At 29.2% G+C, this 19,564-nt stretch overlaps 1 protein-coding gene and 1 long non-coding RNA gene across 2 annotated transcripts; both read left to right on the top strand.

Annotated features, from left to right (window-relative positions):
* Positions 1 to 1,839: 1,839 nt before the first annotated feature.
* Positions 1,840 to 11,471, top strand: LOC117686754 (uncharacterized). The gene is made up of 5 exons (XM_034462454.2): positions 1,840 to 1,978; positions 2,104 to 2,306; positions 2,444 to 2,527; positions 2,737 to 3,111; positions 11,388 to 11,471. The coding sequence occupies exons 1-5, from the start codon at positions 1,969 to 1,971 to the stop codon at positions 11,469 to 11,471; spliced, it is 756 nt and encodes a 251-aa protein (XP_034318345.2). The 5' UTR covers positions 1,840 to 1,968.
* A 2,071-nt stretch (positions 11,472 to 13,542) lies between these two features.
* On the top strand, positions 13,543 to 15,452 carry LOC136270942 (uncharacterized). The gene is made up of 4 exons (XR_010708800.1): positions 13,543 to 13,596; positions 13,778 to 13,971; positions 14,198 to 14,287; positions 14,427 to 15,452. It is a non-coding gene; the product is annotated as an uncharacterized lncRNA (long non-coding RNA).
* Positions 15,453 to 19,564: the final 4,112 nt, after the last annotated feature.

The raw sequence follows: 19,564 nt of genomic DNA, 5'->3' as shown, positions 1-19,564 counted from the left end.
TAAAGATCATAATAATCGTAAATTAACAAAAGATTTATTTCCGTTTTTTTTATCTAAGAGTTATAATTGCTACACTACAAGAAGCTTGGGTACGTTGTATGTTAATTTCAACATATTTTAATGAAATTTGATAACAAATAGTTCACTAAAAATTAAGTTATTTTGAAATGCAATATAATTTGTTATGACAGTGCTCGAATTTCATCAGCTTCATGATTGTGTCGTCCAGACGATAGTTTAGGCTGTTGGTGGAAAAAGTCATGAGATGGGTTTTTTCATTTACACAAAGAAATGGTTTTGGCCTTTAACAGCAATTAAAAGTTACTTTTAAATCTGAACGGAAAAATATGTGCCGTATAAATTATGTAACACTTGTAACATGATTATAAGATTATTTTGCTTCTTTTACTCTGTGGCAAAAATTTCAAAGAAAGCAGTCATCCAGAAGAGTGTTTTATTCGTACAAAACCGCAGATACAAAATATTGTCGCCATTTCTATCATCTGATTCACAAAATGCTTTTTAGAGTATGAAGTCAATCCACCTCTCTCTTTTCAAGAGAATAACACAAACCTACATGTAGGATTCAAGACTTCATGGTTTAGAATTTTCTCGATTTAAAACCCAGGCTTTCTATATAAAGAGGGCGTCAAAATTTAATGCTTCTATGTTTTTAAATTGCAACTTTCACTTATTTATGTGTTAAATTAAGACATTTGACTGTACTTAAGGTTATATTTAAAATTTGGATGTAAGACGTAAAGCTATGAAAATATTGGAGGCCAACTATTCATGATAAACCTTGATATTTGAATTGCAAATTGCGACTTTGCTTTGTAAAATTGATACTACAGAATATTCAACATATACTGGGAAATCATTTAGATTCGTGGGGGACAATGTTCGTGGGTTGGGATTTTTTTGCTTATTCGCGGGAATGTATTTTCGGTTTTTAATGTATGTAGAAAAGATCAGTCTCTCGAAATTTCTTTTCGTTTAGGATGTAAATTGGTTGGGCAGGGCTAATCACGAATACCACAAATTTGTGCCAACACCGATTCTAATGACTTCATGGTAGTGTTGGGTAGTTTTTAATTCGGATCACAGGAAATAACTCTGATATTCTGTTTACAAATAGTTACTGAGAGGTATTTAAATTTCAGAGGGTATTTAAGGGTATTAAGACACGGCATAGGTTCTGCCATTAGCTTCCTTTCCAGACCTTACAGTTGATATTTAGTTAACTGAATTGCAGAGCTTCTTCTTATGAATATTCTTAAATATATTTGCTATAGACCACATAAGACAATCCGGTAGAAGACTACAATATGCATTTTTAATTATAGTTCATTGTTTTATAAAATATTTCTATTAAAAATTAGATTGTGAAAACTTAAGGCGATTGTCATAGTAACTCCGCTGTTTCCTTTGCAAACAAGGAAAAAAAGTCGGTTAATAGACAGTGTTTACACGTAGTACTTTCATTTTGTAATATATTGTTTGGCGCCAACGTCTCATAAGTTTCTTTTCTAGCGTATGTTTTTAATAAAATATGTTGCACAGTCATAGTTCAGTATGTATTTTTGATTTATAAAGAAATTGCATATTTTTCACTCTATTGGTGTTCGCTCAAAGTGTCTAAAATGACAAATTAAAAATAAAATTTTCTCGCAGAAATTTTAATGCAAAAATTCAAAATTTACTCATAATCCATTCAATTAAAAAGCATAGATATATGTATAGTACAATATACAAAAAGCACATCCAATCAAATCAATAACAATGATAATTGGAGAGCTTAGACTTGTCTCGGATAGCATGGGATTTTTCCGTTTTCGCCAAAGTTTGATTACTCATTTCAACACGGATACTGGTAGGCGAGTTCCTAAGACCTTGGTTTTCCTTAAAGAAAAATACTATAAATATTTGCGATGTTCGGATACATGTACACAACTTACGGAATAGCATATGGCATTTGGTAAGTTTGCATTAATTAAGCATTTAATTAGTAAATATCAAAGTATAAAATTATAGTCGTTTACTTTCGGTTTGAAATAGAGGACTTGTCGTTCATTTGTTATTGATTCTGGGATTTTATTACAGCTCTGCAAACTGCTGGCATTTTTGCCGTAGCACTTAAACTAACGTTTGCAAGTCAAAGTCATCTGTGTGACCCGTGTGAAGTAGGGATATCTACAAAAACCAACGATGAAATCCGATCCTGTGACCATGTCGTTTTACTAAAAGACGTTAAAAAGAACATCAACGATACCATCAACGGTCTCAACAAACTTATTGAAAACATTGTAAGAATTTTTATCTTTTAACAGGTAGAAATCTATTAGAAATTTTTAATATAGGCCTAAGTTTTAAAAAAAAATCTCATAGAATATTTAGCAATATTTTTTGTCATTCCTTTATGTATTTCTTTAACCATACACAGGAGAACAAACTGAACATGGTACACACTGCAGCCTTTAAGACCCAATTACAATTGCCCCTAGCCTTTCCAAAAGTTAACAGAAAAGTAAGATAAAGAAAGAGAACTAAGAATACTTTTCAAAGAATTTTTTATTGACACATTAACATGTGTCATTACTTGAAATACTATGAAAAAGAAGTACAGTGTACTTTTAATGTAATGTAAAATGTTCTTAAAATCTTACAAAACGATTCATTACCGATTATAGAATATAATTAATTTTTAATGATCAAATTGTTTTCTTTCTTTCTTAGATATCTTTTGTGCATGAGACATATGCAAATTTTACGCACGTACAAAACCTGATATCAGGTGTTCTTAGAACATTCCCATACAACGAAAAGAATCTAACAAGTCTCCTCCGCAACGGTAGGTGTACATTGTACCAGGTCAACGAAAAACTACAGTGTAAAAAGATAAAAAAGAGAAGAAAGTGGATAGACTTTCGTAAGTCTGGAGCTTGTAAAATAAATGATTTTGAACGGAATAAAACAACACCAAAGGAATTACAAGCCTTGAACCAAGCAAAATCTGCTGCTGTAATTTTAGTTAAAACACTGGAGTTTTGGGAGAATTATGTTTTTGAAAAAAAGAGAGGCCGATTAGTAATTGCCAAAAAAGGCAAAAAAGTAAACCTGAACATAAGAAAAAGAAACCGTCTTCGGAAATCCCGCAGAAGAAAAAACAGGAAACACAAAAATTCAAGAAAAAACAAAAAACAATACTTTTGAAAAGAGAAAAAATAGGATTTTTCTAACAAAATAAAATAAATTTGTTTAATTTTTATTTTAATCTTCCAAATATGTGTTTTCTTTTACAAAAAATTCAAATGAAAAATAGTTCATCTTTATAATTGCTGATTACCTGATATTTTTTCTTTATGCTTAAAATTGTCATCCTAAATATGTAAATTATATCAAGTCATTAAAAAATTTCCCAACATTTTTATGTATATCGCAATGATATTAAGCTTTCAATAACAAATGTATTTGTATAAATATAAAAGTTGATAATGCTTTCATCAAAGCTTGATTTTATATCCATCTCAAATATTGAACGTGTAATGTTGTATCACATCTATTTATTTTGTCTTTATACTTGAAATAAATCTATAAAATAATTAAAGAAATATTGTTATTGTTTCTTCTTTAAACAAGTAATTTAACAATTTTTTTTTTCTTTAAAACATGTACATTGATTATCAGATTAAATTGCCGGAAAAACAAATATATTTGCAATACTAAAATGCTTTGACTGCCCTAAAATGTTTTCCGGAATATATATGATATGAGAAAAACCATTCTTAGGTAAGACAACTTTGTCTTTTTCTAATAATATGCATAGCCTGATTAAGGAAAATTGCTCTTAGAACATGTAAAATTAGGGTTTGAACTGAAAAATCATATCTACATCGGAAGATATTTAATATAATGATAAGGGTAATAATAATATAATGATCACCTTTTTTACGAAAAAGTAAATACCTTTTCTGGTTTTTCGTTGCGTATACGTTCTTTTTTTAATTCCAATTTCGATTAATCGTTCACTGGATACAACAAGAACTCCTTTGGGACGACAAGATTGTTCCGTCCCTCCTGAATTTACAGGTTTTTTGGTAAAAAAAAATGTCACTTGATTTTTGAAACATCTCTTGGAGGTCTGCTGGATGTTTTTTTTAATTAGAATGCAGGTGAATTTTGTCTTAGTACTGAATTAATGATATTGGTTTAAAGGAAACGTAATTCATCGATAAACGTTTGTTATTGACTATCGTAAGGTGGCTAAATAAAGCAAAAAGTTTAAAACTGAGATAAGGAAACGACAATTTTCTAAGAAGAGCGATGCTGTTCATTCCAACGCGTTCCATAAATCTTAGGTGTAATTTGAGCGAATGCCTATCAGCCCATCCTGTATTATTTATAATTTACCAATAAAGCTATATTGTAACACGATCACAGATATTAAGATATTTACGAAAAGTATTTTTATTGCAAATATCAAATTAACAGATCATCAAAGAGGTTTATTCTGATCAGTTATACATAATCCCAATGAACTAAGAATTCAAGATTTTTACATATATTTTGCACAGCAAATTACAGCAGATATACCCCCATAGCACAAACAAATAACTTAAACGTAAAATATTAAGAGATTTAGTATGATATCACAAACGTTAAACGCTGTTAGAATGAAATGTTACAATCACAAGCTAAAAAATCAAGTGCATGCTTGTTGCTGCTACAATAGATCTTTCGTGTATTTCAACTTACCCTTACTAAAATACTGTAATTTTGAGGTATAAACTACTCTACAGACAAGGCATTAAGTTAACAAAATGTAAATTTATGCATTAAATTAATGTGTGTTTTTTTTAAATATATAGTCTCCCTAACGGTTCTCATAATTTTTCACAACGCGCTAGGCACACAGCGCATATATTTTAAAAATAATGATTCAATGCTGGACTTTGTTTTATAAGCTTTTTCATTATAATTATTTAGTTTAGTATAGTATGGAATCATTTAAATTCGTGAGGGCTAATTTTATTATATTTTGATCTTTTTTTCTACTTTTTTGCTCATTCCTGGGGATATAATTTCATTTATGGATCAGTTTTCAGTATCAGTAATATAACTATTTAAAAAATTATGTTTTCGTCAAGGATGTAAATTTGTATCATGAATACCACGAATTTTGAGCCACTACAAATTTTAATGATTCCACAGTATAAAGAATCAAAAACCTGAATACATGCATAAATCCTTTTTCATTAAATTCTATCCGGGAAACTTGTGGCTTAAATTCGTGTTCCTGTACAAATCGAACTGAAACTGAAAAAGGAGGAGATAGATTTAAAAACTACCAACAATATTATTTTATTCGCTGTGTTGTTTATTTAGCATAAGAGGGTGCATTTTAGTTTTTACGAAAATACAATATTTATATAATATGTTATATACATATTTTCACATTGAATAATTTTTGCATATATGGTTTGTGAAAAGCTACTGCAGATACACTATCATAACACAAAGAGAGGGTAAAATGATATAATATTAAAAGTGGTTAAACTGCAACGTCAAATGCAAAAATCAAAGTTCACGTTTTTGGATGTAATGAGAGCACTTCCATTAATTTGAACATGCCCTACGGATAATATTGTTTTGATTAGGTATAAAAAATTACATATTAGCATTAAATCATTATTTTATGAAATATATAATCTCATAATTACATCAACGTGCAAAAAATCCATAACGCGTTAACGCATGTTACTGAATTTGTATGCACAGGGGGGGGGGGGGGGGGGCTACAATTAAAAGACAACATATCTTTCAAAAAATAACGAGTTACAACTAAAATATATTATTTCTTAAACCGATATGTACAATAACATAGTAAGTCGTTGTACATGTAAATTCAATTGTTTTATAGTATTCGTCAAGAATTGTGGAATAAGTAATATAATCCATCCTTTTCAAATATTTGTCCTTTTTCCCTTGAGATCAGTGTAATTATTCAGTATGTCTGGGTCCTATACCAATACGTGCTCAAATTAATTTAATGATGTTGGCGTTAAAAATATTTCTATTTGCTATGATAACATCATCTTTAAAATTCTTTTTGAATCCATGCAAATGTTTAAATATTTAAATGGAGGACTCATGGTCTAGAACCCATCCCTGTAAATAGGGTGGACTATTCTGCCCATGGGAAAATGTTGGATACAATTTTGAAAATAACAACCCTCAATCAGATAATACTTGTACGATCAAGATTATATAAAAATAGTTTGAAATCAAATGAATATTTATTTTTATAGTTGGACATGAGGTTAGGTTATGCTTTGAACACGGATATAGACGCGCTAATTTGAGTATCTGCATAAATTAAATTGCTTCATGGGAGACATCCCCTATATGCCTTTTCAGGTTTTCGTTGACTATTCTTGATGGAATTTTCAACAAATAAAAACAAATATGTTCAACAAAATTTACTCTCGACTAAGTTTTCATGATTGTTGATGAACAATGTTCACATGTAGTTGGAAACAAGGGATACGATATCTTAAATAACAAAAACAAGAAAAAAAAAGTCAATATAATGGGATATTACATCGAACACAGAATATATCTAAGTCGTATGTACACGACCAAAACAAAACTTATAAGATGAGATATCATAAAACTTTTACGATTTCTTTTTTAATCTGAATGACACATACATGTATAGATATAGAACAAATGAATTATACCCTACCAACATCTACCTTGGAATGAAAAAAAAAACATTCTTATGTTGTTTTTTATTGTTTATCTCTTTATTCCTAGTAGGTAAAAAGATATTAACTAAGCTTGACTATCATTCTGCATATAGGAGGAGAACACTCTAAGCCAAGCTTAACAGATTACAGATGGCGTGATACTATTTCTTTTACCATTTTTATGATCAAATAAGAAATCAAAACGTAAACCATTATTTTTTTAAAGAAACCAAATGCAATGCTACCAAGAAATGCATTCCTTTATATTTTGCTTTGATAAATATTGAAATACTTTCAACAAAATAAAACTGTTTTAAAATATTGGACATGTCAAACCGTGTAAACATTAGAATTTGGGATCAGTTTATAAACTTTGCAATACTAGTTAAGTGAAGGGTTTATGGCTTAATACACTGTGTCAATTAGTATTTCAAAATTTTGAAGTTATCAAAACTATTCGCTGTAAAAAATGTAAAATTTCGTTATTCTTCACCTCTACGGGACTCAAAATCAGTTTGTAATATCAGTAAATTCGTTTTAACCTACTTTGTCATAGCAGTAAAGCAAAAGTTTGTTATGAATCTTGCCGGGGATTCCACAAAACTTTGCTATATCCAAGATTTGTCTGTACATGTATCAGTGTTCGTGCTACACAAATCTTGACCCATATATGTGCCGCAATTATAAGTAAACAAGTGCTTACATAGGATAATCTTTTCAAAAATACACATTCATTGGTTTGTAAAGCTTTCAAAATATTTTGAAAACAATTTAGTTTCAAAAAGTGTGTATAGCATTCAATACAAGTATGCACCAATTTGGAGTAGATGAAAAACTTTAAGGTCAATATCTAGTAAAAAGTAGCCTATAGCTACAGATTGATGAAAATCAATATATATTTTTTAATGATGCTTAATGACAAAATGTTTGTTTGAAATGGTATGTTGGGGCTAAATATTTGGTAAACACAATATTTTGGAGAATCGTGCTATTAGCTGTCGTGTTCCATGAAATATTTATGAAATATTAAACAAAAAACTTTATATAATATGAGTTGAATTTGGCCCCCATAATTTGCCATTTTTGAAAGTGTTTTGGGCACAATAAAATGTAATGTTATTTTTTAGAAGAGTTGAAATAAAATATTTTTTCACCGAATTTTTTTTTATTTATTTGCACTCACTGGCAGTGTATGACGTCAGAAGGAACGCCATTTCTATAATAAAGTCAAAATCAGTCAAAAATTGGCATTTACTTTTAACGAATGGGAAATATAGAGCGCATGCTCGAACAAGGAAAATTTTTCTCTCACTTTTTAATCTTGGCTAGATACATCTCTGGTTAAAATATTTTGTTTGTTCAAGCATGAGCTCTATGTTTTCTGAAAGAAAAACTTTGAAAACAAGCTGTTTTAAGCTAAAAATGCAAAAATGGCGGGAAAAGATTGTCTTTACGAAGTTGTGTTTCTAAACTGCGGGCAGGTGAATCAAAATGAAAATAATGTAGAAACATCACATATATTTCTGTACAAAGAAAACGGAGAATTACAGTAAAATGATGATGTTCATTTAAGGTCATATAATGTCAAATTGATTTTTGTAAATTGTTTCATTTTCTACATAATCCTTTTGAAGCTATAAAGTAGGGGGAACAGATTTATCAAATCGATTATGAGGTCAGAATGGTTCAACACAAAAAGACACCTTGGATTCATTTAGTAGATATTGACTTTAATTTTGGGTGGTTTTTTTTACAGTAAACCTCAGTGAATCCATGTATCTAATTTTTATCTATTCATTCTCTTTCCCAGATATTGCAATTTTTTTGGATAATAATCATGTGTTATCACCAATCATAAGAAATTATATATATATAAGATAGTCTAATACAGTCTTATAGGTAACATTAAAAATATTTACCCAAAGTATTCTGCTCTGAAAAAATCAATATAAAAATGTAAAAAGCCATATTTTTAACCCTAAAAAATGAATCAATATATTACAATGTCAAAATTTGTATTTTCCAAAAAATCGTTTTGATGCCCTTAAAAAATAAAGATGTACAGTGATGGTGCAACCAATCCCCTGCAAAGAATATTAACATTCAATCAGACCCTTTTGTTAAGCAAACTATTTAGGAACGCTCCTTTTTCATTTTTCCAATTACAACGGGCAAGCATCTGTTGTATTAATGATTGCCATTGTCATAAAAGCAATATATGTAACTTTATGTATGCTCTTTCATTTTTTTAATCTCAGGTAAATACAAGTTTCATAAAACTGAGAACTAACGATCTACCAATTGGTGAGTATATTGTTTATCATAATATTTTATCAATTCAATTATTAAAAAAGGCATATCAAAGATGCCTTCAATCAAACGTTGTCAAGTAGGTTACATTATAGAAAAAGTATGTACTTATGGATTAGAGAAACGGTTAACAACGTCACAAATACAAAGGTAAATGGTCACAACATTAAAAAGATATAACATTTATCATTTGATCAAACGTATTCTCAAAAATTAAAAGTCATTTGTAATATTATGTTGTAAACTGTATTAGATGGCAATGTGGTTTTCAGTGATAGGCGGAGGGTAAATCCGACAAATTTGGCGATTCCGGTTAAATGAAAATAACTCTATTACTTATCAATGCCACTTTGAATTTTATTAGAAAGGTAAACACTGATATTGTTACATGCAAGTTATGCCAAGAATTTGCAAAACTGATTCTAAAAATGTTGAGCTGATGAAAGTATTTTCCCGTATATGTGGGTCAAGATATTTAAAGAATTTACCAGTGAGAAGGAAGGGTGAAATTGTATCCTGGTTTATTTTTAAAATTCAGTAAGGCTATTTAGCATGCCCTTGACATTGATTTTTCTGTAATACATGCACCTTTACATAGGTAAAATTTCATTTTGCTCATTCATATTCTTTAAAAAAAATTTTCAATCCAATGCATAAACATACTATGGTTGAGAAACTAAACTATATTTTTAATTGAAAATGATGAATCAATTTTCAAACGGGATGTAAATATTTGAGCATTGCCTTATCAATAATCTTTATTTCTTAACTGTTTAAAGGTTTTAAAAGCTGATCTATTACTTAACTTACATCAAGGTAAAGTCAATATAAATTTTGACTTACTGCAAAACGATATACATGAGTAAATTGCTCCTTTGTGTACGTTATAAATGTATTAAAAAATTGAATTTATCAGAATAAATTAAAAAAATAAACTCTGAAAATGGTATCTTTTCTAGGTTTTAAAGTTAATATATTCCAAAAGAAAAAAAATCATATATTTGTGTGAGGCCTATAATGGTTTTAGTATCAAAATGCATTTGGACATTTTATTAAACATTACAATAAACAACTTCATTCAACACAGAGAATAACTTCAGGTGTAGAGATCGAAAAATTTGTGGCACATTATGTTGCTGATTTAGTCAAGAGGTGTCACTGACAATAGTCAACTACATCACTTAGGTTAAAGCTATTAACTCTAATTTGATAGTATCCAAGTATGTATGTACAATAACGAAAGGTACTTAAACAGTTTTTTATCAATATTTTCGTGATAAAAAAACTTGACTCTTGATATAAGACACAATAATATGCATATAAATGTAGGTCTCTGTTTCACTGATTCATAAGGATGTAGTTCTCTAGGATTTCATGTTTGGCTGTTTTCATTTAAAATCTCAGGTAAACGGCCCTGAACGGTAACTGTCATATATGAGCATGGTGATCATCTTCTTTTTTAATATTTTACTCAAATGATTGCTCAGGTTGAGTTTCCTTTTAAATGAATAATAATATTTAATGATTGGATAGATCTATGTTTACTATGATATTTGTGAATATATCTCAAAAATATATATGCAATCTGTATGTCCATCTAACTACGTGCTGCAGCTAAAACATTCGATCACTCGATCAAGAAACCATGCAACAAAAGGGTTGCATATCGAACACTTATGAAGGCTTGTTTCAACTTCTTTGTCTTATAGTTACATGTTAAGAAAGAAAACTTTTGTCAAAAATTATAAAAACCTAAGAAACTTTTTTTAAAGCGACTAAGGTGAATAAAGATTTTTACTATTTATGCATTATTGTAAACTGCTCTTCAAATGCTACATTTCTGTGAAACATCATAACCCAAAAATTTCCAGATGTTCATTTCCCATGACTAACTAATTTATAACTGCTTAGATATATTTCTACATACTACTCCCTCAAGCTGGCCGAATTCCAGTTAAGTTTGCCATTCACTTTACCTTCAGTTTAAAAGTATGAATCATGGTGATTTAAATATTTGTACAATGCGTAGAATGCAAATACATGTATTCCAAGAATCGTAAACATTATTGTACACATACTTTTTTTCAAATTACTTCCCTATGCTATGCCGATGCTGTAATATTTGAATTACTACTATTACTTAATCCCCCACTACAGCAACGACTTCTACTTACAACTCTTACTACTACTATTATTATTACTACTGCTACTACTACTACTTCTATTGCTACTACTAGTATTACAATTAGTACTACTACTAATTACTACTACTACTAGTACTACTACTGCTACTACTACTACTACTACCACTTTTACTACTACTGCTAGTACTACTACTCCTACTACTACAAGTACTACTACTACTACTACTACTACTACTACTACTACTACTACTTCAACTACTACTGCTAGTACTACTACTCCTACTACTACTACTACTACTACTACTACTACTTCTACTACTACGACTACTACTACTTCTACTACTACTACTACTACTACTACTACTACTGCTAGTACTACTACTACTACTACTACTGCTAGTACTACTACTACTACTACTTCTACTACTACTACTACTACTACTACTACTTCAACTACTACTGCTAGTACTACTACTCCTACTACTACTACTACTAATACTACTACTACTACTACTACTACTACTACTACTACTACTACTGCTAGTACTGAAAACAAAAACAAATTTTGGCGAAAAAAGAATTTGACCCGGGATATATTCGTTTAAGTATGGATAACTATATTTCATTTCTTAAAATCGCAGATTTCTAATACAAATAGACACAATTTCTTAAAGCTTAATCCCTGTTTGTAACGGTTTTTTTTTACCATAATAATAAGTGGTTGAATGTATATCTAATTAAATCGTCTTATTAGTGCTCCGAATTTTTAATACAATAAAGCCTGATCATTTCTCTACCAGTCATTAACATTTATATTTAAAGAGAATGACTTATCACCAAAAAATTGTATGCATTTTTAAAACAGCTTTGCAAATTTTGCTATAGATACATGTATCACAAACATATATTTTTATTATTCATTTTTTTTTCAAGTTAAGGATTCTCCCTTTTGATTAGCTATATGTATGCTAAGAAAGCATCATATGCCATGGTACTGCAAACGATGTATATACATTTTACTCTTTATTTTAACAAAGATAATTACAATTGCTTTTTGTATTGACTTAATTTAGAGAAAGACAACAAATAAGAAAACTTTCCACTTGATTGCATAAACATCTCAGAAATTCCGTAAATTTAACAACCTGTCAAATTTAAAAAAGCAGACATCAGTCTATGTGTATTGCATAAATGATAAGAATGATTCACTGAATCCCTCAGGTATTTATTTTAAATTTTACTGCACTATTGCTTGAAAATGTATCTATCAATCCATCCATCCACTCATCTATCTATCTATCTATCTATCTATCTATCTATCTATCTATCTATCTATCTATCTATCTATCTATCTAACAGCTGCAGTTATATTATCTATTATCTGGTGAAAATATATTTCATCAATTTTGGCATATATCCCTTCAATTCCAAGTGTGGTCGTTCTAGCAATATCAGTGCATGAATGAAAAATATCTGGAAATATACCGTCAGACAAACACACCGATTGCCTTCACAAAAAGAGGTTACAGCCCTCTAATATAATACTGAAATACGTTTGACTATTGAAATAGCTCTCCCACGAAGTTTATATTAGTTTATTATTCTCAATACAAAGTCCGCATTTCCTTCACATCAAGAAATGAAATTGTCAAATACTTATCATATAGGTAATGTTATGAACATAAAAAAATATAATGCTGACAAAAAAAAAGTTTTATATATTTTTTTCTATTGCTAATACATACATAACTAAATAATAGGAAAGTAGTAAGCTCTGAATGCACTATTGTCAAAAACATTAATTGCACATATATGCAGAATGTCGAAGCAACGTACCATGAATAAGAGATTAAATATGTGAGGTTATATGCAAAGTTAATTATCAGGAAACAAGATACTATCTTAACAATGCGGAATACAGTTATACGTATTCCCAGTGCAGACAAACATTATGTCAGAAAGTGCATGATAAATTAAAATGCATCAACAATAATTGTATATCTATGTAAATATTCTTATTGTACCAATGTTTAATAGTCTCAGAATATTTTTTGCTGTTGTTTCTAAAGAGGATAGACTCCTTATTTAAGCCTCTTCCACTATGAACACACTGCTTCAAAATAAACTGAATTAAAAACAAAACAGTATAACGTTAGAATGCACTTTTCTTTTATATGTAAAAGACTAAAATTGTGCAATTATGGAAAATATTCAAAATAGCATTGGAAAGCAAAATCAGGGTCTCATTCATAAGAAAAACCCTTAAAATAAATACGGATATAGTAGGCGATTTACAATCCGAGTAATTTGGTATTTCTGAAACTTCCACTATAAATATAGCCTCCGACAATTTCAATTTTATCCGACCGCCTAATGAGGCACTATGGATTATGGTAACATTTCTAATTAATAGTTTGCATTTTATTAAATCATAAATTTATGTTTGCAAATGAATTATCTCAATTAATGAAAAAAGCATACGTAAAATAGATTAGGAGTCTTGCACTGAGTGACCTAAAATATCCTTACCTGGGAATTTTTTAAATGTTTAACAAGACGCTTTATCTTTTTCAGCATTTACGCTATATAGTGCTTTATTGATAGCTGGTTGTTTTGCACGTTTGGTTTTTACTACAAATGTGTGCTCTATGTGCCATGGAGAACAAACAAAAAACATTTCAAATTGTAATCACAGCGTCCATAAGGATAATGTTATTCAGAATATGGATTCGTTACTATCGGATATTGACAAATTGATAGAAAAGGAGGTAAGAATTTATCCTAAATAAGATGTTCTGATTTGTTATAAAAATATTTCTCTTTCTCCAAATAAGTCTTATAGATTTTATTGCTCTTCGACTGAAAAAAATGTTTTGCAAAAAAAGTCACAGGAAGACATTTTGATTTTTTCAATGTTATTTTCGTTCATAAAAAGCGAAAGTAAAACAAGGTTATACAAAATTTGCTTATTCCGTGCTCTTTTACTGCAAACAGGAAGAAAAGCTCAACATGATAAAAACAAGTGAATTTTCTAAAGAACACTTGCCTTGTCGATTAAGGAAACGCAAGAAAATCCACAAAAAGGTAAGAAACTGGCAGTTTTTCTTTGTTTAATTCTAAAAGTTTACGTTGAATGCAAATAAAGTATAGTTTCTTTACTAATGAAAGAAAGTTACACCTCTGTTAAGTGAAAATGTTTATGAAATTATGTTTCATTTTTCAGATTAGATTCATCCATGAAACCTATGAAAATTTAACATTTGTATATCACGTGCTGGAAAGAGTTGGCGATGTCTTTGACATTAATGGAACAAATATCTTGAAACGTGTTAAAAATCTGTTGTGCCTAATGCATCAGGAAAATAATAGATTTCATTGTCCAAAGAAAGCATTAACTTTCAGTGCTACAACTAGTTGTAAGAAAAACAAAATTAAGTCTTTCAAAAAAGGACGATCAAAGTCTGCAAAAAATTGCTCTGAATCTAATAAGTGTATTGAACGCAGAGCTTTGGTAGGTACTCGTACGACTCTTGAGATATTGAATAATACTCTTTCGTTTTGGAAGGATTGTGTTAGATATAAGAGGGGCCATCTCTTTTTGAGGCGAAAGTGTAGACGTAGAAAAAACAAGAAGAAATGCAAAAGAAAAAGTTAACACTAAAAAAGGAATTCACAATCACGAGGAAGAAGACGAAAACCAAAACTTTCATTATATATAAGGCATACTGATTACCGTCAATTATCAGTGCTTATACCTAAAGACAGTTTTGCATTATCTGTGATATTTGTTTATCATAAAAAAGGCAGCAAATTGTACCATTAATTACAAAATGCATGAATTATATAATATCCGACTCATTTTATAATTATATTATATAATACCTAACAGACCCTTAATCTTTTGTATTTCTTGAAATTATATTCTTTTTGCTGTTTTATGCCATTAGTTATGTTTTTTATGTCTATAACGTATAGCTTTGTTGTTAAGAATCGTCTAAGAGCAAATATATACTTTGAATAATAAAGCAATTATTGTATCTTATTGTGTTTAGCACGCAATCGTCAGTAAAAACATCTTTTTCTTAAAGATTAAGTATTATGAAAATAGTTTAATCGTTGAATAAGATTACTGAAATTGGTTACTTATGTATTTCATGGGTAATACTTAGAGCATTAACAAAATATTTAAACATAGGACGTTTTATAGCTCATCTTGGTAATTATATATTGTTAAATATATACATCACAGTACTGGTTTCGATTGATGTAAAATATGTAATTTTACATATCTCTACAAATCTTAGTTTATTACTGTTTAAGATTTCAAGACTAAAATCTAATACAGAGAAGCAGAAATTAGATTAAAAATGCAAGTATTAAAAGATTTTGTTTTTTTGAATTTAAAGTTGTTAACACTAATCTGACAATTTTAGAGGTATATCGTCTTGCTTTTTCTGTATAAATCCGTCGCACGGTATAACACCTATTTAAGTTTCTTTGTGTAGGTATTTCAAAAGATCCGTCTATAATTCATTCATGAAAACTCAGTTTTCTCTACATACATGAATCATCTGAGCTAACAAGGTGTTTTATCAGTGTCGATGAGAATGGAAGAATTCATTTGACCTAGTTCATTCCGCCCACAACCAGGTCAAGTTACCGAAAGAATTTACCTGTGCTTATTTTCTATTTATAAAGAGACAGAAATCCAACTTCTATTTATAGGATTTTAAGAAAACGTTGCGCACGTTTTCCGAAAATTGCTCCTCGATATAGGGGCGCTTATATAGTAATAACCCTGAATTTCATTCTCAGACAAATGCTTTGATCTAATAGGAGAATAATGTAGATATAGTTTTACTTTCTGCATATATTTAGATTCTAGAAATTTCCAGCAGTCTATATTAAAAGGTGTTCTATAATCGTTTGAACTTGTATAAGAAACTTTATTGATCACCCAGTAATATATGCATTCATTGAGAAAAAGCAGTGAAAACACATAATATAAAAAGAAAATTAGCATTATTAGAAATATTACTTTGGTATTACTTTTCATCATGAAACATTCGTGTGTTATAAAGCATAGAAAACTGATAACCTGATGGCGTTGACTATCCAGGGATGCATAGCTTCATTAACAAATTGACACAAAAACGCATACAATTTTCAACAATTACCTAATAATTTAATAAGATAACAACCTTCAACTGACATAATTTTATTTATGTATGCATATAACTTATTTGATATTGCAGAATATTCAATTTAACTTAAATTAAAATTTGTTGTTACAACACAGCTTATAACACTTTCTTTAAAGTTAAATATTTGCAGAGAGGCTAATTATAATAAACTTTAATTTATGGTAATACATAGCTTAATATATCTTTGAAGAGATATGTAGAACTTAAAACTGAAATGTGTTAAGTTTCATCTGTACAGATAAAGGAACCAGTGTTTTTTAATGATCGGATGAATTAAACATAGATCAATGTTATGTAATATCTGTGTACATATGCAGCATAAATTCATATAAACTTTAATAATTTTGTCTCCAAAATCAACGGTACGCCTCGCCTATTTCCTGATGTATTCTAAAAAAGTTTTTCCCTACGCTGTATTCACCCATCACTGACGGGAACTGGTGATGCAGGATGACAAACAATGACAACTTCCAAGAAAACTATGATATGAAAACTGTTATATAATATCACAAACTACAAGTTTTTGGAGAGATGGGTAACAGTCGCTTATGACATTTCCCATGTGACAGCACTTTTTTTTTATAACTCTCTATAATTTTTATAATTCTCTAATAAAATAATTCTAATATTAAGGCAATTCTTTTTTTACATTGTTTTAATAGAAATCAATATTTGCACACGAACGCAACCAATCCGTTTTGAAGGGTAAGGATTACTGGGCCTATTAATTTACATATTTATTGAATTCATTTTCAAAAGATTAAACACGATACTATAATAGACTGTTAGATAAGAACATTAAAGCAAATTGCATTATAACTACGATATTAAATCGTGAGAAAAGGAATCAATACGGTACACAAATAAAGATAAATTTAATGCAACAATGACGCATATGGTCTTAAACAATCGGATATCACAGTTGTTAATGAAAGCGCTCAAGGAAAGGTCAAAAGATATATATAAAGAAATATAGAAATGTATCATTTCAGGAAGTATGTTCATTGCTATAGTGTAGATACAACGACAAAGTAACATACCTCAATTTCTTATAAGGTTATGACGAAATTGAACTTTATCTTGACAACTCCTTACATGTACCTGATAAGAACGACGAATGAAATTTTACTTTCACTTTCAAATTTATTTATAGAAATCTTTTAGCACACAATGTACAATAGTGTAACTTATATTTAGAATAAGTTTCGGAAATGTCCACAAAGCAAATCTTATTTACATTGGTCAGCTAGAAAACCAATAATTTCTTTAAGCGTGAGTAAAGAAATTGATTGGATAAAAATTGTTGAAACTATTTTAAGGAGTTATGTCTAAAAAGATGATCAATTAGGAATAAATCTTTATCAAAAAACCAAAGATTTAATGACAATATATAAGCAGCTTTTTTACAAATATATTATATCTCCTTGTTTCATATCCAGTATGAATTTATACATATGCATTGTTTGAATACAGATTGAAGTTGAAACAAACAGAATGATTTAAAGTGATTAAAAAAGTTTTTACAACAATGCATTGAATATGCTTTCATTTCCAATTACTCTCAACATTTCATGTCAAACAGAATGAAAAAAATTAATTAAGATATCTAATTTGATAAAAAGTACCTTGTTCTTAGACGAAGCGCAAAATTATAACGGTATGAGAAATGATAATTATTTGGAAAGAAACAGGACATGTGATCAACGGAACGGGACTCGTGTAGGATAAAATTACTGTAATATCTCTGGTTATTAGAAAATGAACAAATGTCATTGTAAGAAGTTTTTTTTTTCTTTTTTCAAATTAATACTATATTACTAAAATTCAAATTTCCTTTAACAAACTCTCTAACAATATATTATCGTCTTCTAAAATTACGTATTTAATTAGCTAAATAGCTGATTTAATATTATCATCGGTATCATTTATTAAGATATTATAATATAACACACTAATAAAGGCAAATCAATCTATATTTGAATTGATCAAACGTTTCTAAAAAAAAAACCGCTTCATAATCTAAAACTTTACTATGGCGCAAAGTGTGAAACAACATTATTTTAAAGAATCAATAATAAGTTTACCCAACAGATAAAAGCACAAATGATTAGGTAATTAACCTATATGTTTAAAAAAGATGCATGTACTATAATCTGCTTATAATCGATTTAAAAAGAACATATTGACATCGAATTAGCCTCGGAAAAACAAAAAAGTGTCCAATGTAAAAATTGTTCACGCAAATTACGAATTTCATAACTAGTATTAAGTTGCAGTATTTTGTATCAAAATGTGTTTTTTTAAATTGTTTTTGTGGTTTTTTTAGTAGCAGTCTGCTCATTGATTTCTTAAATTTTTCATGCATTGGGCCAAATATACATGTATATGCGTTCAATTATTTATCTATGAAATATAACAAAACATTGAGATAATTTATACATTTTAGGAAGAACAGCTAATCAGCACTAACGTAGACATTCCACGTAGTTGTATTACAGGCAAAATAATAAAAAGTATTGGACGAATGATCAAAACGGTCACTTTTAACTAAAAGGAGAGTTACAACAAGTATAAAAAATGACAAATAATAAGTGAATAAGTGTTTAATTATACATTTTCGTACAGATATATGTGTATTCTCACGTTGTTCAATCGCTGTTCTTTGTAGTTTTTCGCCGGTCAATTCAGTCCAATTCAGTTCTTATTAACTGTTCAGCTGAGTAGGCCATCAGTACAAATAAATATTAACGATTACACATATTTATAGTTAAGTTAACTGGAGAATGTAAGAAGAATTACATTAGCACGTAAAGTCGAGAAAGTTTTCGATCTATGTGAATGTGAAGCCGAAATTGCGTTTAATGGAATATGGACCAATTTTGTTGTATTTAAATGCTGTAAAGTTCAAATGATTTTTGTTAAGGGGCACATAAATTTATTGCGGTGGTAGATATTTAGCTGTGATGCCAAAAAGGATTAGTCTGGCGCTTTTACGGTCAATCAACTTGTAAATATTCCTAAAACTAAACTTTACTAAAATAATCCCTAAACTAAAACATTTTGATAAACATTTTTTTATTATTTTTCTTTGAAAAAATTGTGTTTGTTTAATTTGATGTTTTCCAGTAATGAATGTTAATTTTCCTTGTTGACTTCG

This window comes from Magallana gigas, chromosome 8 (assembly GCF_963853765.1).
Source record: "Magallana gigas chromosome 8, xbMagGiga1.1, whole genome shotgun sequence".
NCBI lineage: Eukaryota > Metazoa > Mollusca > Bivalvia > Ostreida > Ostreidae > Magallana > Magallana gigas.
The sequence above is the reverse complement of the archived record's forward strand: the minus strand, read 5'-3'. Positions and strand labels throughout refer to the sequence as shown.